General features: G+C 44.4%; 1 protein-coding gene across 4 annotated transcripts in view; it reads left to right on the plus strand.

Annotated features, from left to right (window-relative positions):
• The window catches only part of LOC121288560 (segment polarity protein dishevelled homolog DVL-1-like), a 118,217-nt gene that overhangs the window by 33,141 nt on the left and 65,259 nt on the right, over positions 1–19,817 (plus strand). For 3 of the 4 annotated variants that reach the window (XM_041207153.1, XM_041207154.1, XM_041207152.1), the window contains exon 3: positions 15,920–16,041. In XM_041207153.1, the coding sequence (XP_041063087.1) occupies positions 15,920–16,041 (122 nt within the window). Of the gene's footprint in view, positions 1–15,919; positions 16,042–17,737; positions 17,791–19,817 lie in introns of those variants that run through there. The other variant, XM_041207155.1, reaches the window with a different exon arrangement.

Here is a 19,817-nt window from a genome sequence, read left to right on the forward strand (position 1 = left end):
GACATTAGTGAACCAGATGGGTTTTTATGACAATTGGTGATAGTTTCATGGTCACTTGTCAAGATTAGCTTTTTATTCCAGATCTTTATTAATTTGAAATTAAATTCCACCACCTGCCATGGTGGGATTTGAATCCACGTGCCCAGAGCTTTAGTCTGGGCCTACACCACTATCTCATGCCTGCAAAGAAATAGCGAAAAATGTTTTAGTTCCGATTTTTGGTGAATGGGCACGAGTGGCAGGCATGGAAATGGACCAAAATTCACGAAACTGCCTGGTGTGCAGGTTCTCCAGCTCCAACCCCCACTGGGCCATTTTTCCAGAGATGCATTGGGTGTGATGGCAGCAGGGCTACCCATGCACTTGGGATGGGTACTTGATTCAAGTATTTAAGGCTTATTAAAGCTCATTGTAGGACACTGGATGAAATTTTCCTGATGGCCTCTAGTCCCTGAAAGTGTCGGGGAACAGCGTTGCTGCCCGGAATCGGCCTCTTGGCAGCAGAGTGCGGGTGCCAGTGCCCCCTGACTTCCTGTCTTCAGCCAAAGCTGCAGCTCATCCTGCGCAGGGGTTCTTCCCCCTCCCTCTAATGATGGTGGCTTGGTGGCTTGGTTGTTGAGACCATTTTTAAAATCTAAATTTAAGAAAATTGCAGGGAGGGCAGTTCCATCTTGGGGCGCCATCTCCCTCCCTCCCTTGCATCCCTGCGAAGGCATCCTACAGCTGCTTCCAAGCTAGAGAACCTCTTATTGACTTTGAGATTCTGGAAAGGCTCCATCAGATTGGAAAGTAGCAAATATAACCCCTCTATTCAAGAAGGGAGGGAGGCAGAAAACATGAAATTATAGGCCAGGTAGCTTGAGAATCGATCGTTAAGGAGGTTATAGCTAGGCACTCAGAAGAGCTCAAGGCAATAGGGAAGAGTCAGCATGGTTTTGTGAAAGGAAAATCATGTTTAACCAATTTATTGGAGTTCTTTGAAGGAGTAACATGCGCAGTGGATAAAGGGGAGCTCATAGAAAGCATTTGTTAAGGTGCCACATCAAAGATTATTATGGAAAATAAATGTGCATGGTGTAGTGGGTAACATATTAGCATGGATAGAAGATTGGCTGGCTGGCAGAAAACAGAGAGTATGCATAAATGGGTCTTTTTCTGATTGGCAGTAAGTGACGATTGGAGTCCCACAGGGGTCTGTACTGGGGCCTCAACTTTTTATGATTTACATCAGTGACTTAGATTAGGGGAGTGAAGACATGGTAGCTAAATTTGCAGATGACACAAAGATAGGTAGGAAAGTATGTTGTGAAGAGGACATGAGGTTGCAGATGGATATAGATAGGTTGAGTGAGTGGGCAAAGATCTGGCAAATGGAGTTTAATGTGGGAAAATGTGAAGTTATTCACTTTAGTGGGAAGAACAAAAAAGCAGAGTATTACTTAAATGGAGAATGGCTGCATAATTCTGTAGTGTGGAGGGATCTAGGTGTTCTAGTACATGAGTCACAAAAAGTTAGCATGCAGGTACAGCAACTAATTAAAAAGGCTAATGGAATACTATCTTTTATTATGAGAAGGATTGAACATAAAAGTAAGGATGTTAGGCTTCGGTTATACAGGGTATTGGTGAGATGGCACTTCGAATACTGTGTGCAGTTTTGGTCGTCTTATTTAAGGAAGGATGTAAATGTGTTTAAGACGGTTCAAAGAAGGTTTACGAGATTGATACCTGGAATGAGTGGGTTGTCTTATGAGGAAAGGTTGGACAGACTGGGCTTGTTTCCACTGGAGTTTAGAAGAGTGAGGGGTGATTTGATTGAACTATACAAGATCCTGAACGGCCTTAACAAGGTAGACGTGGAAAGGATGTTTCCTCTTGTGGGTGAGTCCGGAACTAGGGGGCACTGTTTTAAAATTAGGGATCACCCTTTTAGGACAGAGATGAGGAGAAATTTTTTTCTCTGAGGATTGTGTGACTTTGGAATTCTCTGCCTCAGGAGGGGGGGTGTCATTGAATATTTATAAGGCAGAGGTAAATAGATTCTTGTTAGGCAAGGGAATCAAAGGTTAACGGGGTTAGATGGGAATGTGGAAATTGAAACACAAGAAGATCAGCCATGATATTGAATGGTGGAACAGGCTTGAAGGGCCAAATAGTCTATTCCTGTTCCTATTTCTTATGTTCTTATGAGGACCCTCTGGCCACTAATTGGCCAGTTTGTGGAAAACTGCAGATTAGTGATTGTTTCCCATACAGTGCGGGCATCTGACCCCATCTGAATTTGAAGCCAATGGTGAAAATCCTGCCCGTGCCGTTTGGGAGGATTTATAGTATAAGATTTTTATTAAGAGTTCTTCTTTTTGAAAGAGACTGAAAGGCTGTGTGCTAGATATTGAGTGGACAAGGAGAGAAAATTGGGGATGATTGTTAGTGGGGGAGGCACCTGTTTTACTGAAAGCATGTGATATAGGTGGTGCCAAGCATTAATATGTATGCACAAGAGCTGCTGTGCTCTTCAGTCCTGCCACTCCAACAGTCACAAGATATTGTTCTGATATATTAACACTGGTTGGGGATTGACAGGAGCCGGGGTACTTTAATTGCAGTACTCTGACTGTTAGTGCGCAGTAAAACTGATGGGATCTGTAAATGGGATATTTATTGGACCATGCGTGAACTGCATTAGCAGATTGGATTGCTGCTGCTCTGAGGCATTAGAATTGTTGCTGTGAAAGTCGCCATGGGAATGGAGAGAAGTTGGTTGAGATAGGGTGCAGGCTGATATGAAGTGTGAACACTGGCATAGACCAGTTGGGCCAAATGGCCTGTTTGTGTGCTGTAGATACGATGTCATGTAATTACCCACACAGACTAACTGGCAAAAGACACTGAATATCTGGTTAGCTTTATGGAAAATCAAACAAGGAAATTTGGAGCTCCAATTTTTTATCATGAGGCATGAAAAGCGAGATAAATGAAAGATAAGCCGTTTGACCAAGTTATTGAGTGAATGCTATTTTCACAACAAATTCAAACTGAGAAAAATCCAGAGAAAAGCCCTCTGGTTTGCACCAAGGGCCAACTGGAACTGGGCAGAACTAAGGGCATGGATATTGACCTCTTTTACTATTGGGTCACAGATAGCAACTTAACATATTCTATATTTATTTGGGTTTTCCAGCATTCACTGTATTTTGCTCTTGCATTGTTTCATTGGTTGAACTAGTCTACTAGTGTAATGGTGACAAATCATTGCAGTTTTTCCAGTGAAGTGGTGACAAGTTGCACTAGTGGAGGAGTGGAAGCAACAGTTGGATTGTGCTGTATGTGTGCACACCCGGTTGGTAATGTAAGGTGGAGGCCCACCATTGCAAATGATAGCCCAGTAGGAAAATTATTCTACCAATGAAAAATGTGTTGAGAAATAGCCGCCTTCTCACCATTTCCAAATGCCTTGCAACAAAAATATACTTCCAATTACTTTAGGGTCCAGGAATGTGCCTTTATAGCAAGGAATCACCAACTCTCTCATAATTTGTGGGCCCTTTCTGACCCTTGCTTCCCTTTCCCCTTACTAATTCACAACTGTCCAATGTGACACAGTGCTTTGCTTCTGTTTGGAACAGAGCTGACGTCTGAGGTGGAACTCTGAGAAATGTCACTAGTGGTGGGGTTGTCCCACATTGCCAACATGTTGTCTGTAGTGTAATTACAGGCAAAGAGATGAGTTATCAGAAGAGAGCAGTTGTCTGGAATGATTGAAGTACCATTGGAGTAATTTGCACCAATCACCACAGCAGGCAGCCATTTGTTCACTCTGGGATTCAGACTTCAACCATGTGCCAGTTGGAAGTGGGTCTTCTCTAGATGCCTGGTCAATCGTTGGCCTATGTGGGATACCGGATTAGAGTAGTTAGAGAGGGTGAAAATCAGATTCCGCCTCCTGATCACTGATCTCTTGCTGAAAATCACAGCGTTTCTGGTTGGGTAGGCAATGTATGTAGTGATGTGGGTTACGAGCAGGGACAGGAGGGAACTGAAACCCTTGAACCCTTTCCCTTACTGTCTGTAATCAATGTGATTTTGGAAAGAAAGGTGGGTATGTTTCTCAACCCTAGAATGTGTGGTCAATTTTTAAATAATTAGCAGCAAGCTTTCATGGGTTTAAATAGAGGATTACTTAATTATGCATTCACCCCCAAAGTCCAAATGCTACATCTCTCACATTCATTCTCACACAAACCCTCTGCAAATATACAGTTCAGGAGGATAGCGCACTCTTACAAGTTGGAAACAAAAGAATAGCTCATAATTCATGTGTTTAGCTCATCATAGGAAAAACAGTCATCGTTGAAGGTCACTCCAAACGGATAGACTAGGTGGTTTCAATAGCTAGAGTCGTATATGAACATTGTTTAGGATTCCCTCGAGATGGTTTTTTCAGCAGATTACAAAGTTGTTACTTATGATTTTCTTACCAGGGGGTCAAGTTTCTATTCTGGTGGACTCTGAAAAGGAACGGCTGGGAGACTAACATGTAGCAATCTCCAGTTTGGTAAAAAGCATGGATGTTACTACATTTTTCGGCAGCTGTGGCTCCTTTCTGTGTTCTTTGCAGACTGACCAATTTCTCTCTGTTTATTGGGATAAAGAATTTGTAAGCTGAAGACAGTTTGGGTCATGTGATCAACTGCTATTTTCCATCTAGGATAGTTTAAGCTAAAAGCCATTGATATACAATGGATGGGGGTGGGGTCAGGGGGATCTGTTCATTCCTACTTTTGAGAAACTGGCTTCTGCAGCTTCCTTTCTTAAGTTTCAAACTTGGAGATATGAAGTGTGGAAGTTCATTGATTTTGAGTTTTGGGTAAACCACAAACAACAGCAGGTATGCTTTCCACAGATGGGTTCCATCTGGGTATGTCCGTCCATAGTTATCCAATCAGAAACTTTCTGGAGACTTGAAGCAGAAATTGTAAAAGTCACCTGACCTTTGGCAACCAACTTAGCCACCTTGTTAGTGTCCATTTTTTAAGTAAATTTCAGTTCCAGAAAATTATATATTAAATGCAGTCCATGTTTAAAGTATGATTAGGACATGCATAACATAATGGACATGACATATGGGACAAGCTGGATGGACTGAAGGATGTCTTCTTGTCCATCATTGTACATAAACTGGGTGTTGTGTGAGGACAGGACAGGATTGGACCACAGTTGAATTCTTAAACTGAATCATGATGAATGGCCATTTGGGCCTAAACCCAGAGTGTGCCTCCCCCAACAAGTAGTAGGATAGCAGGGAGAGTGAAAATGCCATGTCTCTCTGTATCCCTCTCATGTCCGAGAATGTTTCAGATCTCTACTTTTTGCTCTCCTTTGCAACGTAAGCATAACTGGGACCTTGTATCAAGTGTGTTATTGTTTGGCTGCTTCACTTGGCACCAGCAAAGTACTAATCAAGAGATCCATCTGAGCCCTGGCTACTCTTATAAATGCATATTTTCAAGCTAGTGATTAGATATAAAGTCTCATGGGAAAATTAATATCAGATGTTCAATATAAAGTTATACAATTATGTGTGCAGTATAAAATCACTTGAGATATAAAATGATACTTTCAATATAAAATCCAATGGGCGATATAAAAGCCTATGGAAGTATAAAATGAGATGGGATTCTGGTGCCAGTGGAACCACAATGATGTCAATGGTCAAAGCATTAAAATCGCTGAAAGTAAAACTCCTTTCTGCATGGTTGTGGCTGGATTCTTGTGGTCCCTCCATTTCAGTAAGGCACAAACTTCAGCTCTTAGTTCAATCTCAGGGGCCTCAACTAAAGAGCAGAGCTTGGTCAATGTTTAGAAACCTCCATTGCACAATGAGCTTTTATCTGAACACCCATCACAAGCTCTGAATTCTGAAGTTGAATTTCACAAGGACTTGTCAAAACTTTTCAGCGCCCCTCTGTGTTTAACTAATTTGTATTGAGTTTCTGAATCCAAGTTATTATTTAAATTTGGAACGTAAGTCCCAATTCTGAGCTGTGGTACACACCGTTCAGTACTTACCCCACCTTTTCACTACTCTACCAATCAGTGCCTGTTGCTTCTGACCTTCAGCCAACTTCTTAGCCAGAGTTTAATCCTGAATCTGCACCAGCTATGAGCTTAATTAAAATCTTTCTATGTAGGACTTTATCAAATGCCTTTTAGAAACCTAAATAAACATCATCACCACCGCAGCTCCCTTCCCTTGACACCAACTCCAGTTATCTCTCTGGCAATGAATCAGATTGCTTGCAAACTTGGGGCTGGATTCAATTGTCTCAATAAAAGGTGACGTGATGACATTGCACATCCTCCCATCCCTCTGGGGGATACCTACACTCTTCCTGCTGCCAATGTTGCAAGTGACAAGGTCCTCCATGCACCCTCCATTTCACCTCCTTCCCAGAGTGATTTATTGCCCTGAGTATTCTCACCCCGCCCACCAGACAAACTCCAGCCTCTCTGCACCTACTGAATCTGCACCCCAGGTGACTGGCCAGTTACTGAATCTCCTTCTCATGGCATCATGAATATCTTATTTTTAAATAATTTCTTATGCCTTTATTTTATACCAGGTTGGGCACACCCCCAGCAGGCCTTGTTCTCTCGTAGGCATTATGCACCCTCTTCTCCAAAGATAATGGAAGGTTGTTGGGTCTCATTCCTGCAAAGATCAAGCCATTATGTTTGTGTCCAGCGTGTATGCTGCCTGACTCCACCTCCTGCCTATGCTCCTCATGACCTACCTGTCCTTTCATTTCACCCCCTCCCCTTAATCCCCGGAGTCATGCAAAGTAGCATGGCTGCTTGATTCTGCCTTGTGACCATGGCCCAAACATTAGCTCATTCCCCACTTGTTATGCATAACATCCTCCCATAACAATATGCACACATTGGAGAGAAGGTTTGACACACACCCTCACAGAACGGAGGTCATTCAGCCTCTTGCTGTACTGCAACCACATCCTTCTGATGACCCCATGGCTGCTGATCTCTGCCATCTCTAGCCAGCCTTGCTTGGTCTGGTGCGGAGTCACCTCTTGCCATTCTGCTGCATTAGAACTTCCTGCCATTCACAAACCTGGAAGAGTACTTGCAGGGAGTCACCATCAAACCGTGGGACCATCCAGCCTTTTGGATCCTCCAATGTGCCTGGCAGCCCCAGCAAGTGTAATGGGTCCCTTTTTTCAGCTGTGAGGGAGCCCTGGTTGGGCGGATAAAATTTCCTCCTTCGCAACAGGGCTGGCAGAAAACACAGCTGGCACAATAGTCCCCAACGTGACCACAGCTGCTCTGCCCTGCTGCTTCTCCATTACTTAGTTTTCAGCTCTCAATGCTGCCTTTCCTCAATTTTCCCAAACTGCCAAAATTGATGAGTCCGCAGGCTGCCCATCCCACAATGTTAGTGGACCTTTAACTTGAGGGCTGGAACTGACTTCCAGTTCACTGCCTGACCCTTATTCTGCAGGATATTCTGCGATTTGCTGTGGAGTCTGCTGGCTGGCTGCTAATTGGTTGGCATTCCCGCCAGCCGGCTGAAACTTGATTGTGCCGGAAGCATGGGGCGGGAGCAAGTGCACCCTGACCCTGCTAGGAAGCATTAATTCCAGATCTTGGTGTTACCTTTAACCCCAAGGTGAGCTTCTGACCGCATATCTGAGTTTTTACTATGACCACCTATTTCCAACTCTAACATCACCTGAGTTAGCTCAACTCCTTTGCTGCTGAAACCCTCATCCATGCTTTTGTTACCTCTAGACTTGACTATTCCAGTGCAGGCCAGCTTACCATATTATACCCTCCATAGACTTGAGGTCATCCGAAACTCTGCTGTTCATCTTCTAACTTGTTCCAAGTTCTGCTCAACACCCATGAGCTCGATGCTGTACAGAGGCTCCCGGTAAAGAAAGGTCTGAATTTCAAGATTCTCATCCTTGTTTTCAAATTCCTCCTTGGCTTCACCCCTCCCTATCTCTGTCATCTCTTCCAGCCTCACAACCCTCCAAGATAGCTCTCCTTCAATTTTGGCCTCTTGTGGGCTCCTGATTTTAATCACTTCACCATTAGTGACAACCACATCATTAGTCACCAAGGACCTGAACTCTGGAATTCCCTCCCTAAACCTCTCCACCTCTCTTTCTTCCTTTAGGCCATTCCTTATAACCTATCTTTTTAACCTGGCTTTTGGTCATTTGGCCTAATATATCTTTGTGTAACTTGGTGTTGAACTTTGATAATCATCCCTGGGAACCGTCTTGGAACATTTTACTATGTTAAAGGTTCTGTATAAATACAAATTGTTGTTGTCGTTGGCCATAATGCTGGTAGGCAGATACACATGCACGCGCACACTCAAGAGAATGTGCACACACAGACGTACACATGCACACAGTTTAAGCCTGTTCTGTATAGGATCTCATAGTGTTGTAACTGCACTACTGTAAGGCTAGCTGGAATTCAGATATTGAAGTTGTAAAATCTGTTGAAGAATTACAGAATGACAGGGCAAGAGCAACCCTTTGTATCAACGACCAAATTTTTCTAAACTTTAGTCGAGCAACCTGTGATTGTGAGTAGAAATAATAAAGATCCATGAATATTGGAAGTCTGAAGTACAAGCAGAAAATGCTCCAAGCACACAGCTCAGTCAGCAGGCAAGTTATATTAATTATTTAGAGGCGGCCCCTTTCATGGGAATAGAATGTCCTCATGTAATTCCTTGAATTAATATGCAGTGATTCTGAAATATAGTGTGTGCACTGCAGATCTAGGTTAGTGCTGCTTTCTCTCTCTGCTCAGGCCTGTTACTGATTACTGGTGAGGTGACGCTTGCCTTAATCAGGAACCAGAGATTATAAAACTATACTTTAACAGGCAGGCACACTTGTGAATAATGGAGGGCGTTATTATACCCTAGTGCAAGTTTGTTGTCATTGTACATCCTATGTTGTACATACACCAGTGTGCCTGGAGCACAGATTCTCAACGGTAACCCAAAAATCAGTGAGAAACCAAATACAAACTGAACTGAAATTCCAAATATATGAAGTACAGACAGGATGTGAGGAGGACAGTAGCTTTGTGATATAGTTGGAACCAGTGATGCTCTTCAGAGAAACTGAATGCCATTGAAAGCCAGACAGGAGCAAGCAACTTATAAAATAATTAATGAGACTTTGCTGCTTGCAGAATGAGATGTGATGAGTGGTTTGTTTGGGGTTAACTTGCTCTTTCTGGTATGTGTTGTGTGAATGCCACATGCCAGTAGGGATGGCCTGCTGGAGAAGTTGCATTAACTTGACACTTTCACTCCATCTCTCGCCCCTGTCTCAGCCCATCTGTTGCTGAAGTGCTCATCCATGCCTTTGTGATCTATGGATTTGGCTGTTCCAATTCTCTCCTGGCTGGCTCCCCATCATCTCTGTAAACATATTGTCATCCAAACTATGTTGCCCATGCCCCAGTTCACACCAAATCCATTCACCCATTATACCTGTGTTCATTGACTTACATTGCCTCCTGGTTAAGCAACATTTTGATTTTAAAATTCTCATCCTTGTTTTCAAATCCTTTCATGGCCTCACACCCCTCTATCTCTGTAACCCCTTCCATCATTGACAACCCTTTGAAATTTCTGCGCTCCTCTAAGTTTGGTCTCTTACACATTTCTGATTTTAATCACTCCACCATTGGTGGCCTTCAACTGTCTAGGCCCTGAGCACTAGAATTCCCATCCTAAGCCCCACTGCCTTTTCACCCTTCCTCTCCTTCTTTAAGATGCCCTTAAAACTTACCTCTTTGACCAAGCATTTGACCACCTGTCCTAAATTTCTTTGTGTGGCTGTGTGTCAAATTTTATTTGATAATGCTCCTGTAAAGTGCCTTGATATCTAATTGTAAGTTATTATGTTATGTGCATAAAGCTAATTATAATATACTATATTTTACACTATTATATAACAACAACTTACATTTAGGTAACACTTTTAACATCATAAAATATCCTGAAGTGCTTCATATGAGCGATTATCAAACAAAATTTGACACCGAGCCACGCAAGGAGGTATTAAGGCAGATGAGGCTTGGTAAATCCCAAATAGTGAGGGACGGGAATGTTGCACGAATGTTCAAGGATTCCGTATCTTATCTGATTGGCCCTTATCCATCCTGCCAATTCCTGTGAGCAGTGCAGATGATAAAAGCACTGTCCCACCTCAACTACCCAGGCAGGAGAATTCCAAAAGGGATTTTTTTTGTGTGACACCAATCACTTATTTGGTATCAGTGTGATTATTTGAATTGCTCTAGCAAAGAGATAGCACAGACATGACCAGATTCTTTCTGTTCTGTAAACCTGTACAGTAACAGTGACTTGATGAATCATTAAGCTCCAATCAGCATGTTTGTGGCTTGAAATGACTCCTGTTGCTGCCCCCTAGTGTTACTGTACTTCACTGCAAGTTGAACAAAAGCTGTTTCTAGTTTCATACAGAAAGACTCCTAAAACAGATGTAAGGTGAATCACTGTTAATTTGTTTTTTCCTCTATTCAATGAGGGATAAATACTGGCCAGGACATTGGACACCTCTCCTGTTCTACTTCTAACGGGATCATTAACATGCACCTGAGAGGGCAGATGGGGCCACAGTTGTCTGAGAGGTGGTCCCACAGAGCAGCTTATCTTGGTGGAGATGGTAAGAGGAACTACAGTTGGCCTCAGAACCCTGGTGTTAGAGAGAGGAGAAGTTAGCCAGAACTCCTGAAGCTGATCACTGTTCGATAATCTGTTGGATCATATTGTGTCTGGCAATGGGGTGTGGTCAGGATCTGGTTTGAGGTGACAGACACCTAGTGACCACAGGAGTAGCTGGGGAGTCTCCTGATTTCTTGCCACTGCTGTTGCATGAAATCCTGAATCTTCAGCAGGAAGCTGGACAGTGCATCAAATGAACACGTTCCACAGAGTCACTGATAAGCCAAAGGAAGCTTATCAGCTAATTGGGCTGTGGCTGGCAGCAATTATCATAAAGATGGAATAAAAGATTTCAAAGTTCACTTTTCATTACTCAAATATTCCAGGACAGACCCTGGTTTCACAGCTGTCACTGTACCTCCTCCCTACCCCTCCCTCCTATCTCGTGTCAGGTAGTCTCCATAGGTTGTGTAGATTACATAGATGGTGCAGCACAGAAAAGGCTTTTTGGCCCAACTGATCTGTGCTGATGTTTATACTGTACTGTAGACAAGTCTCCTCTCATTGCATCTACCTTTCAGCCTTCCAGCATATCTTTCTATTTCTTTTTTCACTTGTACTCATCTAGTTTTCTCTTGCAAGCATCTAAACTATTTGCCTCAGCCACTTCTGTGGTAACGTTGCACATTCTAACCATTTTGAGTAAAGAAATGTTTCCTTATTACCCTATTGGATTCATTAGTAACTGTCCTTTATCTAGCAACAGAGGCTTTTAAAGTAAGTAATGAGTCTCTGGTCACAGCTTGCCTTGATTACAGACTATCATTTGGTTTCCATGACGCAAGAGAGGCATTCGAGCCCTGAAGGTGGCGCAGAAAAGGGCCACAAGATAGGTGCATAACATCAAGGGGGACTAAGTTATACAGAAAGACTACAGAAATATGGGGCTAGATTTTCTCTACAGAGGGAGGGAAAAGAAGTTAGGACTGTTTTTGGGCCCTGAACCCATCTACAGTGGGAAACTGCTTAAAGTTGAGATTTTCGCAGGGTAAGCCCTTAACTGGTGCGGAGATGGATTCCTGCCCAATTAAGGGTGGCAGACGAGCTCTCAAAGCTGGAGAGCCAACTAGAGGCCTTCCTGCTTCAGAGAAGCATCCTGCTGCAGTACAATTAACTGAAAGGGCACTTCAACAGGAAGGTCCCCTCTCAGCCGCTTTTCAAGTTACAAACATGTGAATTAGGACCAGGAGTAGGCCCCTCACTCCTGCCCTGCCATTCAATAAGATCATGGCAGATCTGACTTTGACCTCACATAGTTGATTTGGCTCCCCCATCCTGTTGCATCTGGAAAATCCCAGTCAGCCTCCTTCATTTGCCTCTTAACAAGCTTAATTGCCTTCCCAGGCTCTCAAACCAGCATAACCAAAATGGTCAATGTCAGGAATGGGGTCAAGAAGCCAACACACCGGCTGGCCTTGTAATTTTAGGGTCCCACTTGCCTCCTTTCCTGATGTTGGCGGGGCCTGAAAATTCAGCCCATGGATTTTTCAATCTTAAAAACTGAGGGAGACTACGTAGAAAGCCCTGAAATATACATCTTCACAAAGATGAAGGTCATAGCCAAGCACTTGCATGGCATGAATGTTACTTGACACTTGTTGGTCCAGGCCTCAATGTTGTTTTTAAAAATTCATTCATGGGATGTGAGCGTCACTGGCATTTGTTGCCATCTCTAATTGCCGTTGAGAAGGTGGTGAGCTGGCTTCTTGAACTGCTGCACTCTGTGTGGAGGAGGAACACCCACAATACTGTTAGGGAGGGTGTTCCAGGGTTTTGACTAAGCGACAGTGAAGGAATGGCGATATATTTCCAAGCCAGGATGGTGAGTAGATTGGAGGGGAATTTCCAGGTGGTGGTGTTTCCACCTATCTGCTGCCTTTGTCCTTCTAGATGGTAGTGGTCGTGAGTTTGGAAGGTGCTGTCTAAGAAGGCTTAGTGAGCTCCTACAGTGCACCTTGTAGATAGTACACACTGCTGCCACTGTGCATTGGTGGTGGAGGGAGTGAATGTTTGTGGATGGGGTGCCAATCAAGCAGGCTGCTTTGTCCTGGGTGGTGTCAAGTTCTTGAGTGTTGTTGGAATTGCACTCATCCAGGCAAGTGGAGAGTATTCCATCTCACTGCTGACTTGTGCCTTGTAGATGGTGGACAGGCTTTGGGGAGTCACGAGGTGAATTACTCACCACAGGATTCCCTGGCCTTTGACCTCTTATAGCCACAGTATTTATATGGCTAGTTCAGTTCAGTTTCTGGTCAATGATAGCCTGCAGGATGTTGATAGTGGGGGATCTAGTGATGGTAATGCCATCGAATATCAAGAGGCATCAGTTAGATTCTCTCTTGCTGGTGATGGTCAGAGCCTTGCACTTGTGTGGTGCTGCATTTGACATGGACTGCTTCATTTTCTGAGGAGTCATGAATGGTGCTGACCATTGAGCAATCATCAGCGAACATTCCTACTTCTGACCATATGGTGGATGGAAGGTCATTGATGAAGCAGCTGAAGATAGTTGGGTCTAGGACACTACCCTGAGGAACTCCTGCAGTGATGTCCCAGGACTGAAATGATTGACCTCCAGCAACCACATCCATCTTCCTTTGGGCTAGATATGATTCCAACCAGTGGAGAGTTTTCCCCCAATTCCCATTGACTTCAGTTATGCTAGGGTTCCTTGCTGCCTTGATGTCAAGGGCAGTCACACTCACCTTCCCTCAAGTTCAGCTCTTTTGTCCATGTTTGAACCAAGACTGTAATGAGGCCAGGAGCTGAATGGCCCTGGCAGAACCCAAACTGAGCATCAGTGAGCAGGTTATTGCTAAGTAAGTGCCGCTTGATAGCACTGTTCATGACTTGTTCCATCACTTTACTCATGATGGAGAGTAGACTGATGGGGCAGTAATTGGCTGGGTTGGATTTGTCCTGCTTTTTGTGTACAGGACATACCTGGGCAATTTTCCACATTGCTGGGTAGATGCCAGTGTTGTAGCTGTACTGGAATAGCACAGCAAGTTCTGGAGCACAAGTCTTCAGTACTATTGCTGGAATGTTGTCAGGACCCATGTTGTCCAGGCCTTGTTGCACGTGGGCAACTTCAGTGTCTAAGAAGTTGAGGATGGTACTGAACATTCTGCAATCATCAGTGAACACACCACTTCTGATCTTATGATGGAGAGAAAGCTAATGTTGTAGTAATTAAGGATCGCTGGATCTAGAACACCATCATGAGAAGCTCCTGCAGCAATATCCTGGAGCTGAGATGGTTGGCCGCCAACAACTACAGCCATCTTTTTGTGCTAAGTATGAATCCAATCAGTGGAGAGTTTTCCCTTTGATCCCCATTAAGCTAAATTTTGTTAGAGCTCTTTGATGCCACAGTCAACCAATCTACTCTAATGATATTGTTTGAGGGATGGCACACACACTAGGACACCAGCAGAACCCTCTTGCTGCACCCTGAAACAGTGCCAAAAACTTGAAAATGTTGTCATGGTGCTGTTTTGAAGGAAAGGGGAGCTCCCACCATTTATCCCTGGACCAACATGCTAAAAACAAACCAGTGATTTACTCATTCCACAGCTGTCCATGGGACCCTTCTACGCACCTATTGGCTGCTCTCTTTTCCACACCGGCAGGTTATTCAACATTGTGAAGCAGTATAGTCAATCTTCTTTTCACCAGATGGGCCACACTCATTTTACCTTTTTAGTGCAAAGGTGCGGAGGTCAAATGCATTTCCTCTTGCCTTGGCTGCAGTCATCTGACCCAACACAAATCACGAGTAGGACCCAGGACTGTTTGCCCCTTGTGGCTCAGCACCACATAGGGCAGTTTATTTAACCACTGAGTCATGTAGGGAGCTGTGGGAGGTCTTTGTCTATGCTCTTGGTAATATAATGATGGTGGTAACACCTCTTGGGAGGTGTTAGCCATGGCCCAGTGATAACATGCTCCACAGAGACGGCCTGTGTTCATGTTGACTAGGGAATTGAGCCTATAACCCAGGCTGACGCACTCAATGCAGCACTGAGTGAGTGTTGCACTGTTGGAGGTGCTCTCTTGTGGGTGAGATATTAAATCAAGGCCCCATCTGCCCTGCAGTTTGCAAAAGATCGCATGGCACCTTGTGAAAAAGAGCAGGGATGTTCTCCCTGATTAATATATATCCCTCAACCAACATCAGTAAAACAGGCAATTTGGCAATTAACACATTTATGTTTGTTGGATCTTGTGTGTAAATTGGCTGCTGCATTTCCTACATTACAACAGTGACCACCTTTCAAAATTACTTAATTGGCTGAAAAATACTTTGGGCCACTCTGAAGTATTGGAAAGTATAAATGAATTTTTTTCTATCCTTTTTATTTCTGTTTCTCTCTATCTTGCTGGATCTTTCTTTCATTCTCACAACTTGATTTTCCTTTTCCTTCCTCTTGCTTTCTGTTTTGCTCCCTCTCCTCCCTTTGTTTCCCTTTGTTACTTTCTCCTCTTACGTTTTTAACTAAGATTCACCTTCATCCTGTTTCAGAGAATGGTTCATTTTTATACACTGTGAACTTTCACTGTTTGCAAAAAAAAGTGAAAGAGAATAAACAGGATATGTTATTTGGAAAAAAGTACCTGGCGACACTGGGACAGAGGAGGAAATGTGTGCTGTGCCCTCAGTAACACTAGGTAGTCATCTAATAACGAAGCGGAAAGTGATACTGATCAGCTTGACACCCTTCATGAGGAGGTACAAGCAGGGCACATTAATAAGTGGAATTTAAAGTGCCCTATTCACAAAAATGTAATGAGGGTAGAGCAAGGGAAAATGCTCAACAATTTCCAAGTACCTATTCTCCTTGTCATCAATTTAGTAGTTCCTTGTTACGGTAATGTGTTCAAATTTTTGGCTGATAGAATGACTACAGCTTATAGTATAGGATGCATTGCGTCAGCTTGTCTCTTTTTGTGGTGCCCCCCTAGCCCCCACCACAGTCTTTTCCTCTCCCCTCCCCCAGTATCCCCGCCTTTCCACTCGATCTTCACGTTCCCCTTTCCTGTTTCCTCTTCATTCCGCATCCTGTGCTCAGCCTCCTCCCCACCCCACTCAACCTGTGTCTTTATCTTTTTTCGTAGCTGGTCCTGGCTGAAGGCTCAGCGTCTGACGGGGGCTCACAGTGTGCAGACAGTATGTCAGAGTTACCACCCCCCATCGAGAGGACCGGAGGCATCGGCGACTCCAGGCCACCATCCTTCCAGTAAGAATTTTTTTTTTTTTCAAGTTCTAAAGTGGAGCTTCTCAGATTGAGGAGAAATATTGGACAGTGTCTGCCCTTGCTCTGCTCCAATACATGTTTCCACCTGAGGGATTGATGGTCATGGGGTGAGAAGCAGCGAGCAGACTGACAAACTTCTGTTCCTACACTTTAATCCATTCCTCCTCTGCCCTTGGTCTCTAAGGTTTCATTCCAGCTTTCCCAATGGATAAGTGGATTTTTACACCCTGTCGGGGATGGGTTGGTGAGGGGAGGGAGCAGTGGTGGGGTTGGACATAAAACTGGGTGGTACATTGGCCACTGTTCCCGGTGCCTACCAGCCCACCCCTGCTCTTATTGTAATTTTACCATTGGCGGAGAAGGAGTGAGGAGGCTTGCTTGCCCAAGGGCCTCCTCCAGCTGCAGCTGGGATTTTACCCATGGCAGGAGAGGCCTATGCCCATTGTGCAACCTGCAGGTTTCACTGTTTGAGCTGATGGCCAATCAAGGGGAGAGGGTTGCCCATTTTTGAGACTGGCTGCAACCCCAGCAGTGGCCACCACTCCTTGGGACACTGCTAGGTCCAGAGAACTGCCAGCCATTTGATTGGTCAGCAGCTCTTGGAGGTAGTACTTCCCCTCCAGATCAGGGTGAAAGGCCTGCCAGAAGCCAACTAACGTCCAATGACCATTAAATGGTCTGGCGCAAGCCCTTCAAGTGAAGGTGGGCTCACCCTGACTTATGAAGCAGGGGCCAGAAACCATTACCCACCCACAACCCCCCCCCCCCCCCCCACCCATCGTAAAATCTAGCCCCTACACTTATGATGCTTTACCATTACACTTCTGCAGTGAAAGGATCAATAACTAATATAATTGCCACTTCCTGACATCATCAGCTGGGGGGGGCTCCAGTTTTTTTTTAGCATGAATTTTTCAAGGTAATTCATGTTATTCTGTGTGTGTGAGCAGGATATAGATAGCAGAGCTGGATTGAATGTAGTCCAGCCCTGACTAAAATCTATGGAAGGGATGGGTTGGAACTCTTGTATCCCTGTGTCGTAAACTCTATATCCTGTTTCTGTTGCTGAATTCATCACTGTCAGCGTTGTGCAAATGACCTTCTGCCACACTATATTTACTGTATGGAAAAGAAAGATTTGCACCTACATAGTGCCTTTCATAACCTTGGTGTCTCAAATTGCTTTACAGTCACCGAAGTAATTTTGATGTGTAGGGGTTGTAATGTAGGGGGCAGGGAGGAACAGGATTCCATGTTCATACTGTATTGCTATGTGGTTTCAGTATTGTCTGAATATCCACTCTCAGCACCTTGCCCATTTAGTAACTGTCATGGGGAGAGGGAGGGCTTTCGGGGCTACTTGTCTGACTGAAATGTGATGTTTATATTTTTGATTTGTTAGGAAACTTTAAAGCTCATGGTGAAGTGAAGAGAGGGTTGGATGGTGGGAGATTAGTGAGTAGGCATTCAGGACAATATGTTCTTGTACTGAAAGAGCCAGGTGAAAGGCTGAGACCCAAAGCCAAGGTTACAAAGAAAAGGGGAGCAGGTGAAGTGAAGCAGGGAAAAGTGATCAGGTGATGCCAAAGCTTAGGTTGTAAACTTGGGTTTTCTTAGCCTCTAGGTTGTAAGAGGGAGGCAGAGGGCAGTGAGGAACCCCCACACTGGGGAAGAACGTCAATCAGAGACACAGATGGACAGGCCTTGGAATGCACCCGCAGGGAGGACTAGGTGAGAATCAGTCTGCAGCTTGCTGGGACCAGCTTCTTTTGCTCCTTGTCCCTAGTTCCACAAAGCTCCTACTGATGTTATCTAATGGCAAAGGAGAATTAATAACACTGTGAAGATGACTGACCAGAAGGTGTGATGTGGAGATCTGACTGTGTTAAGTTGTGATCTCCACCACCCCCAGCCCCCCACTCCATCCCCAGGCTCCTTCACTGCCTTTGTTACTATCTGAGGTGACGTGAAAGGCAGTGGCTTTGGGGATGAGAGGATGGTGTAAACTGGACCATGACAAAAGCAAATGTTCCCTGATTGTTTGATTAATTCCAGCTTGTGACACTGAAGGGGTAACTAATAGAGTGAGCCTGAGGAAGCTTGGCCATTCCCATTCCTTTCCCAGCGTGTAAAGCTATGTTCTGGATTCAAACTGGGCCGTTTGCTCCCCCTGCTGTATATCTGGAGGAACTGCAGCATGTGCAGGAACCAGTGAGCACATGCACCTGCAGTGTCACCCCAGAGTTACCAGGAAACGAATCCAGTATTGCTGACCTTCTGACTCGCACCATGTCCCATTTACCCATCACCCCTGCGCTCACTGACCTCTGTTCCCAGTCCCTCAACACCTTGATTCTAAAATTCTCATGGAATTATAGTCATAGAATAATTTACTGCAAAGGAGGCCATTCAGCCCATCAGGTCCATGCTAGCTCCCCACAGAACAATCCAGTTAGTCCCATTTCCCCCACATTACCTCCATAGCCCTGCAAGTTTATTTTCTTCAAGTGTGCCTCCATTTTCTTTTCGAAATCATTGATTGTTTCTGTTTCCACCACCTTCATGAGCAGCGAACTCCAGGTCATTATCAGTTGCAGCATTTTAAAAAAAGGTTCGTCTTCACATTTCCCTGTATCTGTTATCCAAAATACACTTTGCTAAACACTCAATATGTTCTGCCACCTTCACATGGATCCCCAGGTCCCTATGTTCCGGCACACTCTTTAGAACTGGACCATTAAGTCTTTTTGCCTCTCTCGATACCTTCTGTCAAAATGCATCACCTCACTTCTCTTCTTTATGTTCAAATTCTTCCGTGACCTTGCCTCTCCCTATTCTCTGTAATTTCTTCCAGAATCACAACCCTCCATGATCTCTGGACTCCTCCAATTCTTGCCTCTTGCATGTTCTTAATTTCTTCACTCCATAAACCTCTCTGCTTTTTAAAGCCTATCTTTTTCACCTGTCTTAATATCTCCTTATTGAACTCAGTAGATAGATATCATATGATCCCACTTGCTGCTTCCCTCTCCTGAACACCCTGAGAGTGAGGGCTCTGGAGATGAGTGGTGAGAAGCAGGAGGGGCAGCTTTGACAGTCATTTAAAAGAATCGTGGATTATAACAGCCCCAGTTTGGCACTTCTGCACGATCGGGACCCACATTTTCACAACTCCAGAGTTCTTGGCTTTGGATTGGATCTGGATCTTGAACAGGAATGCAAATTCAGGAGAGGAAAGCGGCCAGTGGGAGCGTCATGGACCAGGAGGATCAGTGACAGTCAAGGAGCAGGAAAGACCACAAGTCGGAGGGTCAGGGAGCAGGAGAGACTGCTGCAAAATGGCACTGATCGGGCCGCGCAGTCCTACATCAGACCAACTAGTCAACACTAAACAAGAATGCAGGGCCTCTTAATTGATCGTTAATGCGAAACAATGTTAATTGGGGACTAACTGTAATCTATGGATTGCACAGTGTCACATTTAGCTGCCTACACTGGAACTTTCAACCCAGCAAGTGCATGTTCCTGATAAGCTTCCTGTCACCTGTTTTACCTTCGTCTGTCAGCATATTGTTCTATGCCTGTCTCCATCATGCAGTTATCTAACTTCCCCTTTAATGCCTCTCTTGCTTTTTCTGTTGTTCACCTGCTGGGTTCTTTGCCTCCTGAGTGCCTGACCGGTGTTACGGTCCTAGACGAGATCCCCACATTTGTTACGATCTGGTTAGGGACCAGTAACTTTTTTTAAAAAGTAGACA

This window comes from Carcharodon carcharias, chromosome 15 (genome assembly GCF_017639515.1).
Source record: "Carcharodon carcharias isolate sCarCar2 chromosome 15, sCarCar2.pri, whole genome shotgun sequence".
In the NCBI taxonomy this organism is placed as follows: domain Eukaryota; kingdom Metazoa; phylum Chordata; class Chondrichthyes; order Lamniformes; family Lamnidae; genus Carcharodon; species Carcharodon carcharias.